This window comes from Hibiscus syriacus, unplaced genomic scaffold, assembly GCF_006381635.1.
Source record: "Hibiscus syriacus cultivar Baekdansim isolate YM2019G1 unplaced genomic scaffold, ASM638163v2 tig00110415_pilon, whole genome shotgun sequence".
NCBI lineage: Eukaryota > Viridiplantae > Streptophyta > Magnoliopsida > Malvales > Malvaceae > Hibiscus > Hibiscus syriacus.
This window is the reverse complement of record NW_024062729.1, coordinates 987,135-1,013,068: the sequence shown is the minus strand read 5'-3', so window position 1 is coordinate 1,013,068 and position 25,934 is coordinate 987,135. Positions and strand designations below refer to the sequence as shown.

The window sequence follows — 25,934 nt, the reverse complement described above, 5'->3', positions numbered from 1 at the left end:
CGATGCTCACACCCTGATCAACCAGTCTTATTAGCAATTATGATACAAATCTTTGCTTCTTTCTGGCATCATCTATTCATAAAATAAACATCTATGTATACGAAGCGAATATTCGATCATGTAAGCAAGAATGAATTAGCAAGAATGAATTAGAAACAAATCTTGAAACAAAGGGGCCATTGTATTTTACGAAAAATTCCAAATGATGAAATCTCAGTGAACAGGCTCCAATTCTGTATGGCCAAACAAGAAACTAACGGTTAAAGCGGTCCAAGATCAAGTAACACAAGCTTAAATTAAGGGAGTAATATCTCAGCTCTGCCCGTCATTATCTATAACATCCTCGGCAGCAGCTTCCATCAACTCTTCGAACTTATCTGATTTGCCCAGCACTATTTCAATCTACAAAATAATAAACTACATGCTGTCAAGCACTCAACATTACTGGCTTAAACCATTTCATGCAATATAAGACAGCTATATGATTACCTATGGACTCAATGACTGTTACTATAAACATAACTCCAAGCGTGTAAGCTAATGACTAAACAAAGCAAGTTAAATGATGAAAGCACCTTTTTCTACTAGTCTGGATGTCAACAACATGATATGCATTCATATTGATAGAATCTATTCCAACCATTAAGGACAAAACTTTTAATTTGATGAAACTGATAAACATCATGAGTTTCATTGTAGGTTACGAGAGATTTTACAATTCCGATTCCCAAGGGTGCCTTGAACAACACATTCCAACTCCTAATGTTAACGTTACACCATTTAGTCAGTCTGAAATAAGGAAACGTGACAAAATAAATCGACGGATATTATGTTTTTAAATCACTTCGGCATATCTAATAAAACTCTAGTTCATGAAAGCATTGAGGTTCATGTAACGTGAGCCATACGATGAAGTAACTTAAGTAAATTAATCTATATTGCATTTGCAACTTACTTTTGCTTTTTGAACTGGCCGTTCCCCATATTCCTCCCTCATGTCAACTGTAGAAGTCGTGATTTCTGGTAATGTTTTTATAGATAACACAATAGTAAGTTTGAATTATCAACAATAGATGGAATCTAACAGGAATATTTGTTAAGGATAGGAATCTCACTCTTCTCGACAGCAAGCCCATTGTTCTTCAATATCTCAGCAATGGTAACAACAGTAGCAATGGCTGAACAGCATTTGAAAGCAAGCGGTAATGACAATCAAGAAAAGCAGTATTACGATTTTCCAAGCAGGCAAACTTGCGAATGGTTTGTATTGAAAACACATCCATAAAATCTCATGCCACGAAAGATGAACACGCGTCTCTGTATGTCAAGGTAATCTGTTCTATTTCTACTCAAGTGCTCTTTAGGAAAAATGTTCACCTTGTTCTTTTGGTTAACATTGCAATAGTAAAGATAAACAAGAATTAAGACAGTATGTGAACACCAACGATGCGTTAGACACACAAAGTACAGAAGCTACCAATATAAACGAAAAATTTCATCCCTCAGAAGCTAACAGATAACGACTAACTAAAAATCCCAAGTGCATCAAAAGCAAATTGTCATTTAAATACACACACACAAAGATGAACAAAGATGAAGCTATTAATTTGAATATGACAAATTTCATCCCCCCAAAAGCTAATACATAACATCCAATAAAAATATCTCAAGCTCGTCAACAGCAAATTGTCATTTTAGTACCCATAGGAAAAAATACAGAAAAGAAAAGTAAAGAGGCAAGTAGTGAGAAATTAGAGCAGCATGGTGAAAGAGGGAATACCCATTCCAAGAGCAGAGAGTTCCACCTCATCGTATTGCTGCATGTACCTCTGCCAAAATTAAAATGCTTAACTAAGAAAACAGATGAAAAAGAGAGAGATTTGGGAGAACCCCAGAAATGATAAGGAAAGGAGGAGGGAACCTTGGCGAGATTAACGTAGAAGAAGAGGGGTTTTTTGGTATTGGAGACTTGGATACGGTTCTTCTTGTTGTTGGAGGCTGATGAGTCCGTGATATTCAAGTTGTTCACTCCCTCCGTTATCCCCTCCATTCTTCTCTTCTTTGCTCTGCTCTCACCAACGAAGGCGAAATGGAGGAATTTGAGTGGGCGCTCTTAGCTGCGAGCCTGCGAGATTCCAAAACCCTTGAATTCAACTCTCACTCACCTCGCACTATTGTATTACTCGTCGTTTTGCGCGCTAAACGTCACCGTTTCATTTGCTTCAGATTATAACTTCTTAGGCCTGCAGCCCTGCACTGATTACCGCCCCTTTTATCTCTCTAGAAAAAAAATAAATTTATAAAATTCATATTATATACAAGGAATATATCTATGAGGCTATATTGATAAATTGAATTTTTTATTAAATAATTTATCAATTATTTAGACTTTTATTAGAAAAATCTCATATCTTTTATAATTATCTCTATATGCTCAGAGATGGAGTTTTCTTAGAGTCCAAAGGGATCCGACCCCTATAAATTTTACTTTAGTTCTTTTAAAATAAGTATTTAAACTAAAAATATAAAAATTATTAAAATAAAAGAAGAACAAAAGAAGGATAATTCAATATTCTCAATTTTTTTTAGCCTAATAACAATTTAAATTTAAATATTAAATAAATTAGATATTTTATGAATTTTAAAGGTTTAATACCTAATAATCCTATTTTTCTTAAAAAATTAAATATTTCAATCTCTACTAATATCTCATCTTGATCCCATCCCTGTATATGCTCCTTAATGAAAATGAAATGAAACAATAACACATACGACATAACCAAAAACAGATGCAAAAATTTATGTCAAAGTACAAACTTAAAAGGTTGTATTAAAAAATTTTAGAGGTGCGAAATTATAAAATTTTAAGAGATACGAAATTAGATGGTAATAGAAAATACAAAAAAAAAATCTAAGATAAAAGAAAATTTAAAAAATCTAAGAGTGCGCCGATTCATGAACATAACAATAACATCAAAACATGTTTAGACCATCAATACCACCTTGTAGTGAACAAGATTAAGATGTCCTTGGTCTTAGGTCTCCATCTGCCATCCCGTATATGATTTTACAGATACATACATGTATATACATACATACACACACACATACAGTCATAACTAATATCATGCATATGGCTGTAACCTCTTCATCTTCTTTTGTTATATACATGGTAGCCAACTAGAAGGAGAGGAAGCATTTCCCGCTGCACAAAGATCCGAAAATGTAACTAACAGTTGACGCCGCATTGACCGTTAGCAGCAGCTTTTGTAGCATCGGTGGTAAAGGGGTCGATGCGCACCCACAGTAGGGAGAAGATGGAAGCAAGAAGAATGGACCACACAATGACGATTGTAGGCGTACGATTTTGACGACCCACCAGACCCTTCAAGAAAGGATAGAGATGGGCGATAACCCAAATGGCAAAGAAAAGCTTGCCGAAAAGAGGACCCCATGTTTGGTAACCGCTGTTTATTGCGTAAGATACACCAGCCACAATACCAACCAGGTTCACAATGAGTACTGTGGTAGGAGGGATGAGAAGTGATGTCCATTTAAAAACGTAGAGTTCTGCAAATTCGCCGTCTTCATCAGATGCCTTCGAAGTGACGGTAAAGTTGGTATCAATTCCCGCAAACACTTTCAGAAGACCCTGGAAGACAGCAAAAAGATGAGCTGATGTCCCACCAATGACCCAGAATTGTTCATTTCTCCACCAATCTTCAATACTGACACCACTCCATCTAAGCTCAAGTATCCCAGTAGCGAAAATGGAGACAAAAAGGAGAATGAACCACATACTAGCAAAGTTGCTTATCTGCATAAAATTTGGAGGAAAAGCATCAGAGCCTGTGGCATCCTTAAAATACGGGAAAACGTTTTTAGAGGATTGCAGGGTTACGGGTCTAAGACAAAGGTATGTCATAAGCAAAAAGTAAAGACATGGTAATCGTTTACCTCCGGAATGATAAACTTTCCTGTCAGGAGGCAAAAGGCCGGAAGTGTACAGTAAGCAAGCAAAGGAATAGAGGTAAGGGGGTAAACAATGGTGTTAATGTATGCTAATCTCTCCAGAGGCTTCAATCTTCCATTGTAACCATACCATATGGGGCAATGCCTGCTCAGCAAAATCTCAATTGAACCCAAGGCCCATCGAAGAACCTGGTTCAAACGGTCAGAAAGATTGATAGGGGCAGACCCCTTAAATGCCGGACGAGGAGGCATGCAATAGATTGATATCCACCCACGAGCATGCATCTTAAACCCAGTCAAAATATCTTCAGTAACAGAACCATAAATCCATCCGATCTGGTAACAGGAAAAAAAAGCATCCTATGTTAATGCATATAAAAAGGGACATTGGCTTAGATACTACTAAAGGGTATGAAACAGACCTCTTTGCCCCATTCAGTCTTGTCCTCGTAGCCACAACTTATAACATGGATTGCTTCTTTTAAAAGACTTGCAAGATTGGTTGATGGCGGAATGCCTCCTAGTTCCATGAAGGTAGCTGCAATAAATACTGGGGACTGACCAAACCGCTTCTCCAAACTCTTCTGCGACATGATAAGAGACCTTTCCTCGTCATATCCTACAGAACACAATGAATTAACACTCAAATTACTCAAAATGAAACATCCAGGGTCCTATTATTTTTATACTAATCAGTTTCTCAGTGAACATGTACAATATGGATGCTGGAAAAGATAAATTTCATGAATAAGCCAACTTGATCGGATCTAGTGCTTTACAGAGCAAAAAAGACCAATTAGAAGCAATAATAGAAAGAAAAAAAAGGATTTTTGTGCAAGCATACCTTCAACACCCTCCTCAATGTCTTCCATATTAAATATAGGGATGGTGGATTCAGTTCTCTTGGCTGCCCTTTTCTTGTCAATGTACTTTTTATTCTCATTCTTTCCCTTCTTTCTTGAACCACAACAACTCTTAATGATGATATTTGGCTCCAAATCAGCTTCAGTCAAAACTGGATCATACCCATACAGAGCCTGCCTGTTGAAACAGCAACCAGTTCCGACATAGACTGGGCCTTGGATACCATCTAAACCTTTCAAGTTAATCTGCAAAATAATAGTACAAAATGAACTACAGGTCCCCATTAACAAATTAATAAATGAAAAGAAATGTTATCCTGAAGACGACTCAATTGGGCCATACATCAAAGAACACAATATTCCTATTGGCATATCGATCGTGCAAGTCAATGCCATCAAAACGTTGAGGGAACTGCACATAGCATGTCTTCTTTCCAAGGACAGGATCCATCAAGAAACACATTGCTTCTTTAAGAGCTTTACTGTTATTGAAGTAGTGATCACAATCAACATTCAACAAAAATGCCCCATTGGTAAGCACAGCTGAAACTCGAATCTGCAATCAGAAGATAAAAAAGTTTAGAAGATGAAAATGGTTCTACCTCTACGAACTTGCATGTGTCGAAGATCTGTGCAGGTATTACTGATGAAATTGTGACCACATCTATGTGAGACATTTGCCACTCCTCAGTAAGGAATATCTAGCATAGACAATAGTAGGACCATTGCAAAGTTATGCATGCGATCATAAAGATCTGCTCTATAGCACTTCCACATGATACATTTATGATATTCACTGCTCTATAGAGTGATCCAGAAAAACCAGAGGACATATATGAAAACTAAAGGGGAACTTTGTGAAACCAAAAAAATGCTGAGAATGGGCACTACCAAAGCATTCATAGCTCCAGCTTTCTTGTGGTGTTGGAAGCCAGGTCGCTTCTCACGAGAAACATAGATAAGACGAGGTAGCTCATTTCCATCGGTATCAAGGCCCCCACTATGACCTAAAAATACCTGGTGTTCCACAAAAAAATATCATAAATAAGAAATGGGGGTTAACCTTCTTTGACCATTTTAACAAATACAACTTGATAGCAGGATTACCTGGATCATTCCTGGATGATCTCTTGGATTATTTCCGGGCCATGGTGTACCATCTTGCATTGTCCAACCTTCTTCGGGCATTTTCTGAGCTTTGGCAACAAGGGCGTTGATCCGCACCTTGAATTCTTCATATTCTCTCTGTAGAAAGAAATTTTCAGCTTCTCCATGTTAAATATGTTAATAAACGCGACACTATTTTAGCCTGTCCATGAAATCATGTTTCATAAGGTACTAAGATTCAACTAATGTATTTTCTTCCCTTTGTTATCTCCAATTAAAATATTCTTCTATTTACAAATTCAATCATTTCAAGATATAAACCACACTTGTATCGTCTAGAGGAAAATCTAATTCTAGGATAGATACCCAGATTTAACCTAAATGGTTTTTGTCAACAGCCAAACCAAAAACATCAAATAAAATTTTATAAAATCAAAAGGTGTCAACTTATTGATTTAAAGAACTTCTTTGGCATACCTTTTATATATTCAACAACATAACACACAACAAACATAATAATGCACCTTTACACCAACCTTCATCCCACGACGCTCCTTCACAAAAGAAGGCTGTATCTTGTCCTTTAGGTAATCAATCTTTTGAGCAAAATAAAACTCAGGAGCTCTTGGCTCAATGATGTGCTTCTTGCAGAAGGGCACCCACTTCCTTGCAAACTCTGCAGTTTCAGAGAGGGCTTCAAAAGTCAGCATAGCAGAACCATCATCTGAAACGTAGCAAGCTACTTTGTCCACAGGATAATCCACTGCAAGGATTGACAAGACAGTGTTTGCTGTGATAAGCGGAGGCTCTTTGAGAGGATCCACTGTACTGACAAAAACATCTACAGGGGCTAGCTGTGATGGTTCCCCTTCCCGGTCATATCTATAAAATAAAGCCAACCACTGTTACTGGTATGATAACAATCAACAGCGCCACCAACACACACAGGCATAGAGAGAGGAAGAGAGTGTTTCGTCCAGAAAAAAAACAAACATTTTAGATAAGTAATAGGACAGACCTCAAGGCTAGTCTGTCAAGGAAGGTCTCGCGGTTGATGGGATACCATTTTGGAAACTGATCCAGAAGCCAAGACAAAGCGAACCAAATCTCACAGATAACAGATGTTAGCCACAATGGATATGCATCTTTTACTGGATGAGTCGCACGATATTGCAAGAAAAAGCCCAAAATGATAAGCCGAAGAATGATCACAACACGATAAGGGGTCAAGTGAGATGAAGAAATTGGCACCACACGACTCAAAGGTAGACGAGCATCATCAGCCCTGTGGTAGGAGAACTATCAAACTCCAAAAACAAATGCACGCATGGAATGCATAGAAGAGAGCAAGAGAGCAAAAATCATGTTCTTTATGCAGAACCTATACATGCCTTTAGAGGTAGAAATATAATAAATGGTAATACTGCAAAGTCAAATTTTAACCAAAAATTAGGGGGCAATTAAGATGAAGAAATATTAACTTTATGTAATTTACACAGTCATAAAGATACAGAAAAGCACTCTGGGATCAGAGTAAATCAATTTTTGTTTTATTTCACACAAGATATACCCACATTTGCAGTTCCTCCCCATTTGAACCAGTTACTTCTATATCTCCCTTCCCTTCAGGGTATCTATTAGTTGTTTGCATCCCATTTTTATCCTGTTTGAGTTTCCAACTTTCAACCCTTTCCTTCCAGTCCACGTTTCCAAGCCCATAAGAATTCAAGTCCTTTGTTGGGTCCACAATTCTGACCGGGACTATAAAAACAGATTACATTATCAAATGAGATCATAAACCCGTTCAAAAGAATGAGAAAAGGGGTTGTAGATAAACTCAATAAATATTTCACCTGGCTGCCTTGGATCAATATAAGGCGATGAACTAACATTCTTTTCAGAAGGGCCCAAAGGACCTGATGTTGTTCGCACAGATTGATTGTCTGGTGTAGCACATGGAATTTCTCCAGAAACCTAAAAAAATGGCCCATCAGTAAGAAGAAATGAGCACTAAGTAGAAAATTACAAAATGACAGAAAAGAAATAGTGAGATTGAAAAGTATATAACTGCAGTGAAGATGTGAAAAGTTTTTCAGGAAATTTAGTGATGGCAATAAATCCTACAAAACAAGAAAGCATGAACTGGTTTCGTCAGTTGAAATCTGACTAGGAGAAACCACATTGTATGACTTGATTTTTAGAACTTGGAGAACACAGGAATCAAAACAGCAGTGTTCAACTACCCCTTAAATAGGGTAATAAAAGATGAAACAAATAAGCATCTGAGGAAGCTCCATGCAAATTTGTAACATGGCCACCCTGAAAATGGAGCTAACTATGTAAATGCCTACCACATGGCCACTGGTGAGAAGGGGTACTGGTTGTTGAGATTCAAGTCTAGAAGATGATGAAAGATACACATCTTCACCCTGCCATTGTCTTCTTGTTATACCGTGTCCTTGAGCATAATCAAACTCATTTTCCAGATCATCAATATCTTCTTCATCATCATCTCCCTCCACTCGTGGACTCCCTGGAATATTCAGATATTACTTACTTCGTCACCCAGTGATATAGAAACATAGAAGCGAAATCATAAAATGGGATTTCAAAAAAGAAACAACTAAACAAGCAGAAACCTTTCTGCCTCTTATATCTAGTCTTGCACTGGGGGCAGCACTGAGTTCCATCTTTTCGTTCATACTCGTAACAAGGCCGGCAAACTGGGAAAGCACACTCATTACAAGCAACAAAGATATCACCAGCAGCAGTGAGTCCTACGTTATCTCCACAGATTTGACATGTTTGTTCATTCAAATTCTTTAGCGGTTTAGGCTGCATTTTAAAAGGATAATGAACACTGTTTAGAAATCTTCTGAACAATTGAGCGCCCAAATTAACTCATCAGCTTAAACATAATATCAAGTGCACAATTATCGTATGTGTTTCTACTCTAAAAATCAGAATCAAATATCACTACCCAGTACCCACTTCTTCAGCAACTCAGTCAACAGAGGGTTTAAAAAAACACCAAGTCAAGACTGAAAGTAACTTCAACCTACCAAACATTTAGATCAAAACAATCACTACCCATTTTCCAAATCAATGAAATGGTCTAAAATTTTCAACTGGAAAATCACTTCGCTGATAACAAACTCGGATATTTTGGCTCCAAAATTATAATCAAATAAAGATATTAAAACTGAAAAAACTTAAAATACAAACCCCGCTATCAGAATCATGGCGAATCCGAACCAATTCGTTCCTCCGGTGAGACCCGGCCACCATTCCGGCACTTGCTTCCATGTCTTTTTTTTCGTTTCTTTCGAGGATCAACAGATTAAGAGTTTCTGATCAAAGAATGTAAGTAAGGCGAGGGTTGAGAAAAGACAAGCTTCTCCCTTTCAAGACGCCATATCCCTGCTTCTCTCTATTCAAGTATTCATTTCAGCTATGTCTTCGTACAATGCTCTCTCGATCTTTGGGCTCAATGGCTTGTCAATTTATCGCTTTTTTTTGTGTGATTATTTTATATTCTTTTATTTATTTATTATTGATGTAAGGATTTCCACCGGTTGAACCAGTTGCTCTGGCTAGCTCAGCTTTTAGCCTTTTGTCCTTTTTTATATAAAGGGTTAATTGCATAGGATGTCTCCAAACTATAATCTACATTCTAAATTGATCCTTGAACTTTAAAATATTCTATATTAATCTCTAAACTATGAACCCATTCTAAATTGTTTCCTTAATTTTAATATTTTATATATTAGTCGCCAAATTATAATTATCATTTTATTTGATCCTTTCACTAACGTGTCATTAGTTCTACTAGTTTTTTAGGTCTTAAAATTAAAATTATGTTTTTTTAACAATGGCAAGTAGATTTCATTAATAAAAAACAATGGAAGAAATCATAATTATAATACACTCAAGTATAGAGAGAAATGAGGACAATAGTCGCAAAAAAAACTCATATATAAACTAAAAATATTAAACTCAAATATAAAAAAAAAAAAGATTTTTCCCCTTGAAAATGACGTCCAATGCAAAAAAAAATAGTAGCATTTCATAAAACTCGTTGTCTTTACCGAGCGAGACGTTTTAATGTGATAAAAGAGTGGTGAGTGAACCATACTATATGGCAGGCTACTTCGCTATAGAATTCTGATTATATCGACAAATAATATTTTACCAAATAGGGGATCTGACTATACATGATCACCGATAAATCAATCAAAAAATAATATTATGAATGTCTTTTGTGAGCACCAAAACGATTGCAAAGGTGTGAGAAAAATGTACCAAAAGTCATTAAAAAAGGTGTCAGAAGCGCAATGGAAAACACGTTACAAAGATAGAAATTTTTATTCAAAATTGAAAAAAAAAACTAAAAAATAAAAGAAAGACAAAAGGTGTAATATAAAATAAACGAAATAATAATCATTGACGGTCGATAACAAACATTAAAATTGATATTATAAAAAAATACATTTTTAAAATAATCTATTTAGGTATTACGAATTAAACTTGTAATTTTAAAAAAAACATTAATTTATAAAAATTTGTTTCGGCTAACAGAATATGATAGCGACAGTCAATTGTGAATGACTGTTATTTTAATGATTTTTAAGTATATTTGATAAAAAAAGAGCCCCTCTACTCTCCAATTCTATATAATTTAATCATTGTATATTATAACTAATTATTATAATAATCATACAAATGTATTACTTTCAAATATAATTATAATTTTAAATTGAAGAATAATTAGTTTCTTATAAATTATAATTATTATTTTATTTTCAGGTAATATAATTTATATAGCTATATTTGTTACTCGATTACTAAAATATTAAGATATATTAAAATAAATTTGCCACGTTCGTGGAAGGAGTTTCGAGCGTGCTTAAGTGCTCTCGATGACATGTCAAACTTCCATTGGCTACTCAAAGAAAACAGTCTTAACTCCGTGTTGACCACTGCTCGTTATCCGGTATCTTGGATAGTTATGTTGTTAAGGAAATATTTTATCGAAAATATTATTATTTTAATATTTTCAGTAGTGTTTAATATTAATATTTTATGTAAAAAAATATTTTAAGTAATAATTTACTGAAATACTAAAATAATAAAAATATTTCGATAGTATATTATTTTAATCGTATATTAAGATTAATGCAGATGAGACCTCCTCTTTCTTTGGAAACGGAAAGGACAATTTAAAAATATATATATTAAATTAACAAGACATTCTAAACGTGTCCTCTTTTGTTGTTGGTTACAGCCTGTTCTTAAAATTACCGGCTATTGCCGGTACTTCCCATCTGCCGCACCTGTTGCAGTGGCAGTGGCAGTGGCAGTCGGTAGACTTATAATATCTCCATTTTAGATTAAATATATATTTTTAGGTATAATCACATTTTTTGTTCTTAAATTTTTAAGGTCTAATCAAACATCTTGATAAAGATGATTCTATTGTGTAACATAAAGTTAAAAAAATATCTTTTGATTATAAGTGAAAATATGATAAAAATTATAATATTTTAGGTTAAACATAATATAAAATATTATAATATTTTAATATTTTTTTTTGAATTTAATATATTACGAAAAATGTAATATTTTTTGTTATCAGTCTAAAATGTTATTAAAAAATATAATATTTTTAGTTGAATTAAAAATATTACGAATAAGATAATATTTTAGATTACATTTAACCTAAAATATTATGTTTTTTATCGTATTTTCATTTGCACATAAAATTGTTTTTTTTAATCTTATGTTAGGTTTTGTCCCTTATACTTCCCGTCGTCGAAACATTATTACTAAAATAGAAATCAAATAATAAGATTATGGGTAAATTACATGTTTAGCTCTCCAACTATCGCTTTTATTTTGTCTTGGTCGTTATGTTTTTTGATTCAAAATCATACATAATGTTACCTCCTGATTTTATTTTGATCACCCGTCGTTGAAAAATTAATAGTAATATTGATGTATCGCTGTGAGATAATAGCATGTCATTATTGAAACTTCCAAGAAAATGTTTTTCTTATTTTTAATGACAATTTATAAAAAAAAATCAAAACGTAACGTTATGTACGATTTATTTAAATGACCAAAACGGAATAAAATTAACAGTTGAGATATTAAATGTAAATAAATTTAGGGACGGATTTTAAAGGTATTTCAAAGGCACCAAATCACTCACTTAGTGATGTTAATATTAAATCACTAACTCGAAATGCTTAAGAAGTAAACATTATTGATGATTCATTGCTTCCATTCCATGAAAGCGGCGACGATGAACTTTATTCTCTCGTCGTGCAACGTGGAAGTTCAAAGTTTCGCTTAACTGTGCTCTCCACCTAATTCGAGCACGCCTTTCTCGTCTCCATTGCTCGTTCATGATCCCGCTCCGTGTACGTGTCTGATTCTGCTTTTCACTTGTTCCAACTACCACTTTGCTTTCCTAGGACATTTGTACCTTTTTTGAGTGACTTATGTGATAAAATAAAAAATTAGCCGAGTTTTATTCTCATATGTAATACGATAAGGGGAGGTAGGATAGTAGGTTACCCCCAACGCCAGGTTGAGAGTAGCTTTCGTAAGAGACCTCTGAATTATAAAATGTCCTCCGTGGGACTCGATCCCACGACCCCAAAATTAAAAACTTTGTGTTCTACCAACTGAGCTGGACGATCATTTCAACTTATGTGATAAAATAAACATTATTATCTCTTAAAGATTTAGATTCGAGTATTATAAATATTACGTGTCAAAATATTGAGAATTATTTTTAATAAGTACTATTGTATATTTATCATAGATTAATAAAAAAATGAGTAAAACTCGACTCGAATTAACTCCGAGTTGTAATTTAATAAACTTGACTCGATTAAAAAAATTCAGGTTCAAATCGAGCTATAATATACAATTCAAAAAACTCAAAATATTTAGTAATTAGTGAATTGATTTTCAAGTTTAAGTCGAGTCTATCAACTTTATATGATGTATGCACATTACACACGAAAAAAATGGATAAATATATATGTATTGTATATGGTTACAAAAAATCATTTAAATTTGAATCATATAATATTATAAACATTTACAATTAGATTTAACAGAGACTCGAAAATTCGATTCGACTTGACACGACATGAAAAAAATTAAAGTCAACTTCGAGTTCTAAAATAAAACTCATCCACTCGAATAACTTAAATTTTTTTGACTCGACTCGACTTGTCACGATCAAACGCTCTCCCCTAGTTATAATCAAACAAATGGCGAAAAAGTGATCTTTTACGTCCAATTATAGGTGTTTATAGCCGACATAGATTTAAATTACGATTGCAATTACGTTTTTTATAAGTTTTATTTATTGTGATTGTAAATATAATAAATATTATTATAGTAATTACGAATATCACAAACATACAGTTACGATCATAACTACAAATAAAACCCTAGTGCGAAGATTAATGATAGGGAAGTTAAAAAAAAAATTATAGAAAGAATAAATTAAAATAAGATAATAATTTTTCGAGTTAATTTTATAACATTGTGATTATATTAAAATAAAATGTAAAAAAATACGAGTTTTATTATTACGTCACTCCTATGAGCTGTAACAGAAAATACATCTTATAATTAGGGGATTAAAATTGTGGTTTATTTTTTATTTTATTGTTGAACAAATGTTCTCAGTTTGGTTGGTGCTTAGATTTTACTATTCTCATGTTTTACCATCTGGGTTTTCACTGTTTCAATTTTTTGCTTTTTGAGGATGATTTGTTGCTCAACTGATATTGTTTTGTTTGTACTCTTTTAGCTATACTGGTTTCTGTTTTTAGTTGTTTCTTTTTGTTTATAGCAAGAGTTGTGAAATCTATAGGGATGTAACAGTGAATGAGGAAGAAAAGCATTGAGAAGAAGCTATGGCAAGTCAGAACTAATGCTGATGTTGGTGGGTGATGTACTTGTGTTGTTTTAGTATCAGTGGTTTTGAGGTTCGGGTTTTTAGATATATCACAGTAAAGATTTCGCTAACTGATGAGGACATTTAAGGTTGTTCAGAGGGTTCTCCAAAATGCAAAGTATTGCGAAATGAAGCTAAAAGGTGCTCTGCATTTTAATGCAATGTTATATCACTGCACTGGTGATTCGAACGAAGAGGTTGTTGCCTTATGAATGGTATGAAAAAGCATTTCCGAAGTTGACAAGATTAACCCACTTGTTAGAAGATGTGGATTTAGTTGATGGACGGCTTGTGAATGTGAATGACGATTCAATCATCGGTGATGATCTCATTGAACGTAGGATGAATACTTTCAAGTCGGTTATGAGGGTCTTTAATCGGATCCCTATCAAGTTCAACTAATGCTAAAGAAACAAATCCCTGCATTTGACTGTTTCGGTAAACCTAGTGAAAGGGAGCCCATGATTGTGAATTCATTAACGACGGTGAGCAATGTTTTGAATGTTACTGCTCAACAGAGGAAGTCGGTGCGTCTAACGATATGTCCACAGGTTACACAACACAAGATATGGACGGGTGCCCTTGAGAAAATATTGAACGAATTGAAAACAGAGATTGGTTTGTTGAATTGCCAATTCCCAAGTGAAGGAACTAAGATGGGTCAGCAGATAGTTTCTAGTTGCCTTAAGTTCTTGGACGAATCAGCTGGTTCTTGTGACCCTGATTCCGCTTCATGGATTCGGCTTTCGCCTGCAAAAGTTGTCGACTCTCCACGTAAATGGGAGGATGTTTTCGAGATGTTTAACGATCTCATTAACTGTTTTAAGAGTGAAAAGGACCGGCTTTACCATTTGAAAAAGATCGAGGTAATGAAAGGAGGTGTCTCTCAGATTAGGGATGTGTTAGTTGATAATAGTATTGGATATAAGGATGCTAGGCACCAAGAAAGCCTCATACAGAAGAAGTTGACTAAGACATTGGGACACTCATCACAGTGCTTATTCACACTTTTATTGTATTACCTCTATGGCCAGGTTAGAGATCTCGAAGTGGATTTGTGTGGAGCTGTTTAAGGGAATGGTTCCGAGAATAAGCTTACCTAGTACACGGGAAGAATTCTAACTTCAAACGAGGAGAAGACAGTTTGGAGTGGGGTTAAGCAATTGGAAAGGGCTCTGGGCTTATTTAAGTTTGTGTGGGAAACAGCAGGTATGAAAGGGATTCTGGAGTTGCAAGGCCACTTGTGGTGCGTAGGGCACGAGGAGAGGTCGATTATGTATCGAGGAAACGCCTTCTTTCTACACGGGATTAGTTTCGGTCCAAAGAGCACCTCATCAAAACCTTTATGATGTTTAGGTAGCCATTTTACCAGTCATTGTTAATTTCAGAAGATTAAGGGTGTACAACAGCATTGATAATTGGCAAGTACTTCACATGATTCAAGATTTGAAACTTTCAGATACTCGCCTCCAAGCAACCTAAAACTTTTTGTTGGTGCCGAAAAGGCGACGATCTTAAAAGAGGGTCGACGAGAAGAATAAAAGTGTTGGAAGCATTAGAATTGGTAATCGAAAGAAGGTTAATTTTATCACTGAGATCGTTCAATAAGTTTTGGTCAAAAGGAAAAAATGTAATAATATAGTATTAACATAATAATAAATTTAGCCTCAAAATTTATGAAAATGTAACCTATATATTGAAGTTTTTTTGGGTAAAAATACGTTGAATATTTTGAAATCGGTATAAATTAATACAATATGTAAACGCCAAAGGTTAATTTTATTATTATTGTCAGTCAAAGTGATACAAAATTGAAGGAAAACATAAAAATCATTATCAACTTTCTTTGATTTATCATTCTCGAAATTGATAGGGATTGAATTGCTCATCTCTTTTCTGAGGATCAATTTATCAAATTTTAAAATCTAGAGGGGCCCAAGAGGAATGCCCAATGGAGCGGATTAGGAATTAATGTTAGGCCCAGAGAATTAAAAAGGGCCGAGGAGGAGATGTTTGTTTGTTGTGTTTCCCGCTCGGATTTTGAATGCCCGCCTCTGTCCCCCTTTGCCTACGTCTCGCTGACAAACCCTCGATTTTAGATGGTAAATTGTATAAAACTAAAAAAAAATCATAAAAACCAATTTTCAACGTTAAAATCATAATAAAATCTGGAGGTTAAAAAGAAAAAAAGGGGGAAAAAAGAAGAAGAAATGCAGAGACTATCTTGGAATAGGGTTTCAAAGCATGGATTCTCCTAAACCTTCTAAATCCCCAATTCCCTCTTCTTCTGCTTTAGCATCCACTTCATCTTCTTCTCCAGTTCAAGTAATTTGTCTTTGCTTTTTTTTTCTTTTTTTTTTAAATAATGGATGTTGATTATTTTACTTAACATTTCATGTATTTTGAGATCTTTCAAGTTCATCTTTTACATCTTCTTCTGGCTTTTATTTTTATGTGGTTTTTGTTTATTGGTCTAAGTTTTAGATTTGTGTTTGGGGAGGTTTGATTTGCTTACTGAATGTGGTTAAATGTGTAGTTTAAGTGTGGAACTTTAATTTTGTTGGCGGAGTTGTGATCGGTTGTGTGTGTTGACTAGGATTCCACTGATTTAATGGGTATTTGTCAGTATCCCCCCCCCCCCCAAATATATCATTTAGAGGTATTGGGAGGTTTGGTTCAATGAGTCGGGGGAAACTAAAACTTTTACAAGGACTTGATTGTTCTTTAATTTGATGATGTTTTATATTTGGAGTAGATTTATATTTGTCCTCATTGATGCTTTTCCGTCACTGGAGGTGTCTGAAAGAAGAAAGTTTCTTTGATGAGTAAATGATGCTTGAATGTTTAACATTTTGTTGTTCTAAGTTTTGCATAAGGTGACAATGTCGTGTTTTGTTTTGTTTCTAGTTCATGATTTGTTTAGTTAATGAAGCCATCTTCAGAACTGATTTTCTTTAAGATCCAGTACTTCGCAACTGCACCTTCTCTCCGAGTTCATGTTGTGATAACTGCATAACTTTTAGGAAAGGATGGATGTCATTCCCCTTTATCATGAATGATTAGATTTCTTATTTTTCAGTTTCCACTTTGATTTCAGGAGTCCCCTTTTTCGAATTACATTAGCAATCTGTCTCCTATAAAACATGACAAAGCACCTCATGTAGCACAAGGGTTTCTTGGGCTCAATTCTCCCCCTCTCGTATTTACATCTCCTCCTATAAACACACTTGGAAGGTTTGCCCACCTTTGTATTTTGGCTTTATCATTTTCCATTTAGAGTGCTTCTTTCTTGAGTTCTGATTGCTTGAAACCTTATTTCCAGGCCTCTGCCATCCAGGGTGGAAGTATCTCAAAATGGTGAAAGGGACAAGAAAAGAACTGACCAGTCTTGTATTTTAGAAAGATCTGTTACTGAATTGCAAGAAAGGTTGGCCATTGATATTAAGAAGGAGGATGATAACAAGGATAATGTGTCAGTCCAACCCAGTAGCTCCTCTGGATGTGTTGATGAATACTTGGCTGACCCCGTGGAAGCAGACTGTGTGAACTCTGCATATGCGATCAATTCAAATGTGAAACAATCTAGTAATGTGCTTCAATCATCAGTTGATGGTTTAGCGGACTCAAAGAATATTAAAATTGGCAACAAAAATAATGCGGTGAGGGAGGTTGAGGCAGCTCTATTATTGTCTGGGCAGAGTAAAGAAAGCATTGAAAGAAAGTCAACTTGTGATGACAAATCATTGAAGATTGAAAACGAGCAAGGTGCTGTTCAAGGGATATCCGATGAATTCCAAAAGTTTGAGTCTGATTCATTTGATCTTTCCTATGAGGAAAAAGAGTTTAAAAACTTGTGTCCTCAGGTAATAGTTGTTTCTATCTTCCCCCATCCAATTGGGAAATAGTACAATGTATATTAGGAGATAGAATAATGTCTCAATATTTTTTTTTGCCAGAAAGTAGTAGAGGACTGTGGCGATGGATGCAATGGTTTCCTTCAACAGCTGCCTGGATCACTACAGGGGGTTCAGTCATATGAAGATTTTGCTGAAAATGTTGGTGAGGATATAGATGTTGCAGTGCATAGCATGACACATGATCTCGAGGTATAAAAGGATTTGAAGTGGCCGTGATATAGAGATATCAAAAATAGATTACTGGATTCATATTTCTCTTGAAACTTTTTTTCCCTTTTACTTTTTTTGGTTATTAAATGCTGCAAGATTTTCCTTTTGCTATAGAATAATTTCAACGGTTAATGTAGGCTAGTGAACTCCAACGCAGCATGAGTAGGCGCTGCCTTCAATTTGGAGAAGCTCAACCAGAAGCTAGAGCAAACTGCTGCATTTCTACAAATCTAGCAAATAATATTAGCTCTTCAACATCATTTCCTACAACTTCAGAAACTGAGGGTTTGGGTTCATCTCATCTTGATTTAAGTGTTGCATCTAGAACACAGCAACTGGTTAACTTGTCCCAGTTAGCAATAAGCATGATTCCCCAGTGTTATGGTGAAAAGTCTTCCTTAACTGTTCCCAAGCCATCAGGTATTGGCTTACACCTAAACAGCATTGTTAATGCTATACCAATGGCTCAAGGTGGAAGTGCAAGCATGAAACTGGCACCGGCTGTAAGATCAACATGTCAGTCAACTGAAAACATGAACAACTGCTCCGATGCATTTGAGAAAGTATCAGCTCCTCCTCGAGATGGAACACTTGAAGTGAAAGTTTGTACAATTGCAGATTCGGCTGTTTCAGAATCACTCAGTGCCATGGAATCAATCGAATGTAACATGACTCTAAATACAAAGAGGAAGTTTAGCTCAGAGGATAGAGATAGTGATGAAGTGTTTGACCAACAAAGCCCCAAAGTGAAAAGGCAAATTGTTCTGATACTTCTTGTTCATTAACAATTATGACTTTCTCTTAATAATTAGGATCATTAATAGTTTATGCTTCCATAGGAAGAAACTATCAAACAACACAGAGGGTGAGGGTTGCAAGCATTGCAATTGCAAAAAGACCAAATGTTTGAAACTGTAAGTGAATTCTGTTTTACTTGGTTGAAGTCCAGTTATATGTGTTTGACCAACAATATGTGCTAATTTTCTCCTCCTCAGCTATTGTGATTGTTTTGCCGCTGGAATCTATTGTGCTGAACCTTGTTGCTGCCAAGGTTGCTTCAACAGACCTGAATATGAAGATACAGTTCTTGAAACACGTAAACAAATTGAATCACGTAATCCGCTAGCGTTTGCTCCCAAGATTGTGCAACCTTTCACTGAGTTTCCTTTAAGCAACATGGTATAATACAATTTGTGAAGCCCAAATCCTTTTGCTTTACTTTTCTTTTCCCTATTAGTAATTTCACGATCATATTTCCCTTAATAGGAAGATGGAAATCGGAAAACACCATCCTCAGCAAGACACAAACAAGGGTGCAATTGCAAAAGGTCAATGTGTCTGAAAAAATATTGTGAATGCTACCAGGTGAAATACATGGCTGCCTGAATCATCTTCATGCTTTCTATGTATTCTCTTTTAGTATATTGTTGTTGGACTCATGAATCTTCTTTTTATATCAAAAAGGCTAATGTTGGTTGCTCTATTGGATGTCGATGTGAGGGGTGTAGAAATGTTTATGGCAAGAAGGAAGGTGAGTTTCAAGAAATATCACCATGAATTTTGTCTTCCTGTGCATTCTAGTCATCATTTGCAATACTAGAAATTAAAGAAATATGCTCTCTCCTCCCAACATCATTTTGGGGTTTACTTTTGGCTGAAATTAGCATCTTTTGGTAATTAAGAATTGAGAATCAATATGCTCCTTAATCCTTATTGCTGAATTTCTAGATTGTCGTGTGACTGAAGAAATGATCAACAGAAGTGGTGGAGAGAGATTGGAAAGTAGAGTGACTGTTAAACCAAAAAAGGATTTCTTGCATTCTGAATTGTGTGATCCACACCATCTTACACCTTTGACACCTGCTTTCCAGTGCTCAGAGTAAGATTTACAATTATGGCCTCCTAATTTCTTCAAGAAAAAGCTAAATAATACCAATTCAACTTCTTTATTGCTGATTACTTCCATTTTTTTTTTCAGCCATGGAAAGAAAGCATCCATATCCAGACATCTTTCTAGGAGATGCCTTCCTTCCCCTGACTCTGATCTTACCATCTTATCTTATGCAAAGTCTCCAAGATCTCCTAGAACTTCTGATAGCAATGACATGCTTCTGGAAACAAATAAAGAAAATTTGGATACTGAATCTTATTGTGAGGGAATCAGCTACAACAAGGCAGTTGTGCTTGCTGAAGAATTCCATCACACTCCATTGCCCAATCATCCTTCAATCGTTATTGGCTCATCATCATCCAAAGTAAAGGAATTGACAAACCTTTCACGGTTACAATTGGACCGTAGAAGTGGTTCTCTCACTTCAAGGGGTTCCCTTTGTTGGCATAGTTCACCTATTACACCAGTCTCTCCATCAGATGAGAATAAAAACCTTCAGGGGCTTGACTCTGCTGATGACGGGCTTTATGACATTTTGGAGGATGGTATGCCGGATATATTGAAAGAAACTTCTATGGCCATTAAGCCTGTGAAAGCAGGTTCCCCAAATGGCAAGCGAGTTTCACCTCCTCACAATTTGCACCATCTTGGATCAAGCTCTTCAGGACCATTAAGAAGTGGCCGCAAATTCATACTAAAAGCTGTGCCTTCTTTCCCACCTCTTACTCCTTGCATTGATTCAAAAGGTGGCAATACTCACAGTGGAAACAATTTGCAAGAAAATAGTAGCAATGATTGATTATCGAACCTGCATTTTTAAGTAAGTTGTTCCCCATTTTGTTGTCCTTTTATCATGTGAATGTTGTAACCAAATACTGACTCATTCTACTTTTTGCAATATTATGCAGTATGTTGCATCAGGTATTTTCATGATGGATGTATTCGGGCTCCAGAGAGTGGTGATTACCTTGCTCTTAAAAACTTAGACCTTTAAGGTTTTGCCTATGGTCTATATTAACTTACATAGCATTCTGCCATTCATATGCATGATTTGATGCTATTCCTTTCCCCCCACTTTTCTGAAATGCGGGTGTTAAAGTGGCCACATAATAATAGTGGACAAATTCGCAGAAATGCTTCTGCCTCCCGATCCGTATTCTCTGTTTCTTTCTCTATTTGTTTCATTTCCTTGTCAATGTTATGATTTTTCATTTAAGATGTATTTTCTAATGCAAGCAAAGCAGTTGTCATTCCTCTTTGATTAGAGGAGGGACTCATCAAACATACTGCTGCTCAACCATGCTAAATAAAATTTTAGTTTATCCGAAGTCCAAACCTCTTTTCTTGCTTCTTTTTTGAGATATTAAATCTAATGTTGAATAATGCTTCATTTTCATTATGATTTTTTTCCATTGGTAGATTACTTGCCATAATTGGCACTGATTTGAGCATCACAATTTTGCTTTGAGTCTCTCCTCCAAGGGGTATATACCGTGTTATTAAAAGTTTAGTTCAGATGGTTCATGTTGCTATTTATAGGAGATAACATTCGGAGTTTGAATCTTAATCTTCGTAGTATTTTATAAGTAAATTGAGTTTACATAAGTCAACCAACCCAGAATTTCTTAGACCCGAAGAATGGCAGTTGAAATCCCTTCCGTTCCATCATTAATCTATTCAACAAACCCCTAGCAGACTGTAAACCAAAATGAATTCATTGCAAGAAAGTTTATTCTGTAAATAAAATGACTGATAGGCAACATATACCCCATGTCCAACATCTTCTCTCTCTATCATCCGTCTCTAGTCCACACATATAAGTCTGATTAAGTTCATTCTTCTCTATCTCGTTATCAAATCAGTGAATTTAATGATCGGTATTATGACTGTGATCCTTGAAGACCTAACCTAGCAGTTAGCCATTGGCAGACTTCATCTGTTTCTTCAGGTACTGTATAGTGACCGAGCCTGCATTGCAATATGGTTTTAGTTAAAACTCTTTAGTAAAGAAGTTGTTCGAGAGTGTTTCTACGGTTTGTGATGAAGGTGAAAATGATTAAATACCCATTATAGGTTCTGAATGTAAGATCCCGGAATCCAACTGAATTCAGGGCCTGAGCTGATCTCTCTCCATGTGTATATGCAACCACATCATCACCTGCAGCAGGAAGAAAATAAACGTGAACTACTCTGGAGGAAGCAAATTAAGGTAAAAGAATGAACTTATTATAGCAGAAGAATGAATCATTATATGGACTCCTACATCTTTCTCCATGCTATTAACAGATATGTTATTGAAGCATTCATTTCAGAGAGTTTTGAGTACCTAAGCCATGACATAGTAGAACAGGCAAGGATGCTGCACGCCTCACTGCCTGGATCGATCTTTCCATCCTGTTCCTCAAGGTCCTGAAGTTAGCAGTTATAAAGACGAATAAATTGCATGAATGCAAGCTACCAAAGTTCCATTTTGTAACACGGTATAAATGAGTGTAAATGAGGTTCTATAGGGTATAGGTATATCTGGGTAGACAGTTTCAAACCTTGAACATGGAAGCCAACCACTTAAACCAACCACTGCACTTAAGTTAACCGGGTACAAATTTCCATTGCTGTATTTCCCTAATACATGGCACGTGGCTGAGTAGAGAGCAGTTGCGGCACCCATACTAAACCCGCCGATTCCGAGTTTAACTGCACATCATAAATATTTTCAGGCCCTCTTGAAATATGGGATTATAGGTTTAAGATTTTAGAAGGTTGCTACGGATAGAAACATACTATTCGCAGGCTCTCCGGACAACAGGTTGGCAACATGGGCTGCTGAAGCATCTAAACCCTCCAAATCATCAGGACCATCTCCCGAAAGATCTCCGACATCAAACCCTGTACACATTACATAAGGCTGCATTTATCATCCTCGCGGTAATGTTCGAAAACACTTGAGTTTCTTTCAGACACAGTGCACTTGTCAGCTTAATTTTAGAAAAAAACAAAGACCTTAGTTGTTGAAAGGAATAGAAATCTTACATGCAGTGCAAGGGTATCCACCAAACATTGCCACTGGCCTAGTAGGAGCAGTTGGACAAATCCACTTAATCTGCAACAATGAATTTCAGCTGAGACATATCTAAGTTGTCTACCAAGTAAAAACGGTCTAGCCACTCGGCGGTTAGGGTAGCCGATAAGCAAGTTCCATCTGCATATATATATATAAAAGCTGTCGGGCGATGCAAAAAGATGGTTTAACTTACATTCGGAAGGGGAAGGCTTTCCAAAAGCTGAGACCAGCTGCAGAACCAAAAGAAAAAGGGGAGATATCCATCTTAGTCACCGATCGATACCCTCAAAAAGAAAGAATTCTTTAACAGTATGGAACAACATACCCAAACCCGAGTTCAGAACTGAGCAAAAAACCTTATGAATAGTGGGAGGCTTCATGATAAGTGACAACAAATACATATTAGAATAAGTAGTCTAACAATCGGTCCCCTATTCTCAGACCTAAGCTTTGCATATGCATGAACTTTTAAATTAAAGGTTGTCCAAACCAACAATGGTGTCTCCCATCAAACAGAGAACTTGACAACATGTTGACATTCTGTGTCTCCTTTTCTTTTTCTTTCCGAGACAAAATTAAGTTCGTTATTCTCGAACAACGCATATGCCTAGGAAAGAATATGAAGTAAACACAACAATGCAGATGATAACTGTTGGTTCACACTCTTAGTCATGGAAATTGTTGATCCATGCATGTCCCAGGAACTGCTGATTACCAGAACCAAATAGTTCCAGAGGGACCTAGCTTTTCTTTTCCAGCTCGGAACGAAACCTTTAGTTAATGTTCGATCTTAAAACCACAATCGAAGAAAAACTACTGCAGGAAATGGCAAACATCATCAGAGTCTAGCATCTATACCTTGAGCCCTTGTCACCAAGACCATGAAGCCAAACTATTGTAGCTTGGTGATTTCCTCTAGGCCTGACCACATGAGTCCTCCCGAACTCGAATGTTCGGTTAGTTCTGCTGCCTGGAAATATTGCAACCAAAATGTTAAACAACAAAAGATTTCAGAATGCAATATATCAAATACATGAAAAGTTTCTGACCCGAGCTCATGGTAGAATTGCAGATCCTTGCTAATTTTCTAGGTACAATGGTTTAGACTGAATGCCTGCAATGAAAACAAGAAGGAAGTGACCATCTGTATTTATAACCATAGTGTTGGGTGGACATGTGAAAGCATACCACCAATCAACATCAGCCACTTCTACTGTTCGTGTTTAGCATCGAACCTAAAACCGATTAAACGGAGAGACACGACTCAAACGAAAAGATCACGGGCCGTACGGAATCGAATCGATGTGGGGCAAATGCAACTACACTAGGCTTCTACTGTGATAAACTCGAAAGGGACATGAGTAAAAGAACGGTTAAACACTGCCTACAGAAACATATCATCAATAAAAATTATAAAAAATATCAAAATTATACGAGAATTTAAAATTTTCACGCAATGCCAGAAAGTGAAGGCACCGAGAGAATCCATCAACAGACGAAAGAGAATGAGTTTAACAGAGAACCTTTGACATTGCAAAATTTCAATGCAAAAACAGAAACAAAGAATCCAATACCTAAGAGCAGTGGGAATCAAAGTGAAAAGAAGCACTCGATAACATAACATCATCATGACACATATATGTACCAATAAAGATGTCAACTTTGTCGAATATAGTGAGAAAAGATGTAATGAAAATGGAAACACTGAGTTGAAAAAGTAGAAAAAAGATGGGTTTAAGCTTTTCAGCTTTCTTACATACGTCTATATGGAATCAACCTGGTGTGGAACAAACAAAACTGATTTCCCTTTCTTTCCTTCTTTTCTTTCTACTTTGCCTTTTCTTTGTTCATACTACAATCTTTATTTTTTTGGGTAAAATACACGTTTAGTATTTAAATTATCAATTTTAGTCTGTTTTAGTACCTACACTTTCGATTTTTCAAAATCATACCTAAAGTTTAGTTTTTATTTCATTTTAGTGTCCCGCTGTTAAAAACTTAATGCTTTTAGTACCTAAACTATCAATTTTAGTCCGTTTTAATACCTAAACTTTTATTTATTTATTTATTTTTCAAAACTTAACGTTAATTTTGAAGGGAATACTAAAATGAAAAAATCCCAAAAGTTTTTAACGATGTATACTAAAATGAAATAAAAACAAAACTTTTTAAGTTAAAAAAATTGAAAGCTTAAATATTAAAACATATTATAACTGAATAATTTAGATACTAAACGCATAGTTTAGCCTTCGCTCTAAAATTAAATAATACGTTGCTATATATGCTTAACGTTGATTGGTGAAGTAGAGAATATAATTTTTAAAAGCTTAATTCCTTTCCTATGGTATCAAATCTGGTTTAAGTTCATGCATAGATCACGTGGCTAAAGCTTTTTATATCTTTTATCCCAAAGCTTTATTTTCATGGCATTTCAGCCCACGTGCGGCAGCCTTAATATATTGTTAAGGAAAGATGTTATCGGTTTTGTTATTATTTTTTTAACAAACCGATAAAAAATTAGCGAAAACATTATTACTTCCACCAGTTTTGTTATTATTGGGTGTTTTATCGATTTTGTTAACATATCTGGTAAAGCGCTACCAGTTTTGTTATTTTTTCTATAAGTTTTATTATTATTAGGCATTTTACCGGAAATGTTAAAAAACACTTATGTTTTAGGTAGAAATAGTAAATTTTTGGTAACTTTTTTATCGATTTTGTTAAAAAAATAATAACAAAGCCAATAACGTATTTCTTTAATCGTATATTAAGACTGTCATACAGTAAAATTTCTAGTCAAGTTACAATTAGTTTATTTTGCTATTTTCTTATTGGGGCTTTTCTTTTCTTTCTCTGCTTCGTAATTTCTCATAATATAAGTGACCCATAATAATTAAAAACAATATCACGTGACAAAGGTCAGAGCTTAACT

At 35.4% G+C, this 25,934-nt stretch overlaps 5 protein-coding genes across 7 annotated transcripts; 2 read left to right on the top strand and 3 right to left on the bottom strand.

Annotated features, from left to right (window-relative positions):
• Positions 1–162: 162 nt before the first annotated feature.
• Positions 163–2,145, bottom strand: LOC120124304 (uncharacterized protein At2g34160-like). Its single transcript, XM_039143012.1, has 5 exons — positions 1,922–2,145; positions 1,781–1,829; positions 1,116–1,178; positions 956–1,020; positions 163–402 (listed from the first exon to the last, which is right to left on the bottom strand). The coding sequence occupies exons 1-5, from the start codon at positions 2,048–2,050 to the stop codon at positions 313–315; spliced, it is 396 nt and encodes a 131-aa protein (XP_038998943.1). The 5' UTR covers positions 2,051–2,145; the 3' UTR covers positions 163–312.
• An 811-nt stretch (positions 2,146–2,956) lies between these two features.
• On the bottom strand, positions 2,957–25,792 carry LOC120124297 (cellulose synthase A catalytic subunit 1 [UDP-forming]-like). Of its 3 annotated transcripts, none has more exons than XM_039143004.1 (15): positions 25,785–25,792; positions 9,168–9,250; positions 8,582–8,777; positions 8,294–8,475; positions 7,796–7,916; positions 7,517–7,703; positions 6,961–7,227; positions 6,479–6,824; positions 5,943–6,080; positions 5,727–5,852; positions 5,179–5,391; positions 4,817–5,081; positions 4,395–4,591; positions 3,958–4,308; positions 2,957–3,817 (listed from the first exon to the last, which is right to left on the bottom strand). In XM_039143004.1, the coding sequence occupies exons 2-15, from the start codon at positions 9,246–9,248 to the stop codon at positions 3,230–3,232; spliced, it is 3,258 nt and encodes a 1,085-aa protein (XP_038998935.1). In that variant the 5' UTR covers positions 9,249–9,250; positions 25,785–25,792; the 3' UTR covers positions 2,957–3,229. The 3 variants fall into 3 exon arrangements, with proteins under 3 accessions (XP_038998935.1, XP_038998937.1, XP_038998936.1); XM_039143006.1 differs by lacking the exon at positions 25,785–25,792 and adding an exon at positions 13,978–13,981; XM_039143005.1 differs by lacking the exon at positions 25,785–25,792 and having other exon boundaries at positions 9,168–9,415.
• Positions 14,325–14,996, top strand: LOC120124239. The gene has a single exon (XM_039142944.1). It carries the CDS (start codon positions 14,325–14,327, stop codon positions 14,994–14,996), a length of 672 nt encoding a protein of 223 aa, XP_038998875.1.
• LOC120124298 lies at positions 16,093–21,291 on the top strand. The gene is made up of 12 exons (XM_039143007.1): positions 16,093–16,248; positions 17,021–17,157; positions 17,246–17,786; positions 17,880–18,029; positions 18,188–18,804; positions 18,890–18,964; positions 19,046–19,229; positions 19,317–19,415; positions 19,515–19,581; positions 19,779–19,929; positions 20,029–20,761; positions 20,850–21,291. The coding sequence occupies exons 1-11, from the start codon at positions 16,168–16,170 to the stop codon at positions 20,738–20,740; spliced, it is 2,814 nt and encodes a 937-aa protein (XP_038998938.1). The 5' UTR covers positions 16,093–16,167; the 3' UTR covers positions 20,741–20,761; positions 20,850–21,291.
• Positions 21,638–24,181, bottom strand: LOC120124303 (acyl-protein thioesterase 2-like). The gene is made up of 9 exons (XM_039143011.1): positions 24,052–24,181; positions 23,861–23,972; positions 23,196–23,232; positions 22,972–23,041; positions 22,723–22,827; positions 22,485–22,635; positions 22,268–22,350; positions 22,006–22,099; positions 21,638–21,909 (listed from the first exon to the last, which is right to left on the bottom strand). Exons 1-9 carry the CDS (start codon positions 24,059–24,061, stop codon positions 21,822–21,824), a joined length of 750 nt encoding a protein of 249 aa, XP_038998942.1. The 5' UTR covers positions 24,062–24,181; the 3' UTR covers positions 21,638–21,821.
• Positions 25,793–25,934: the final 142 nt, after the last annotated feature.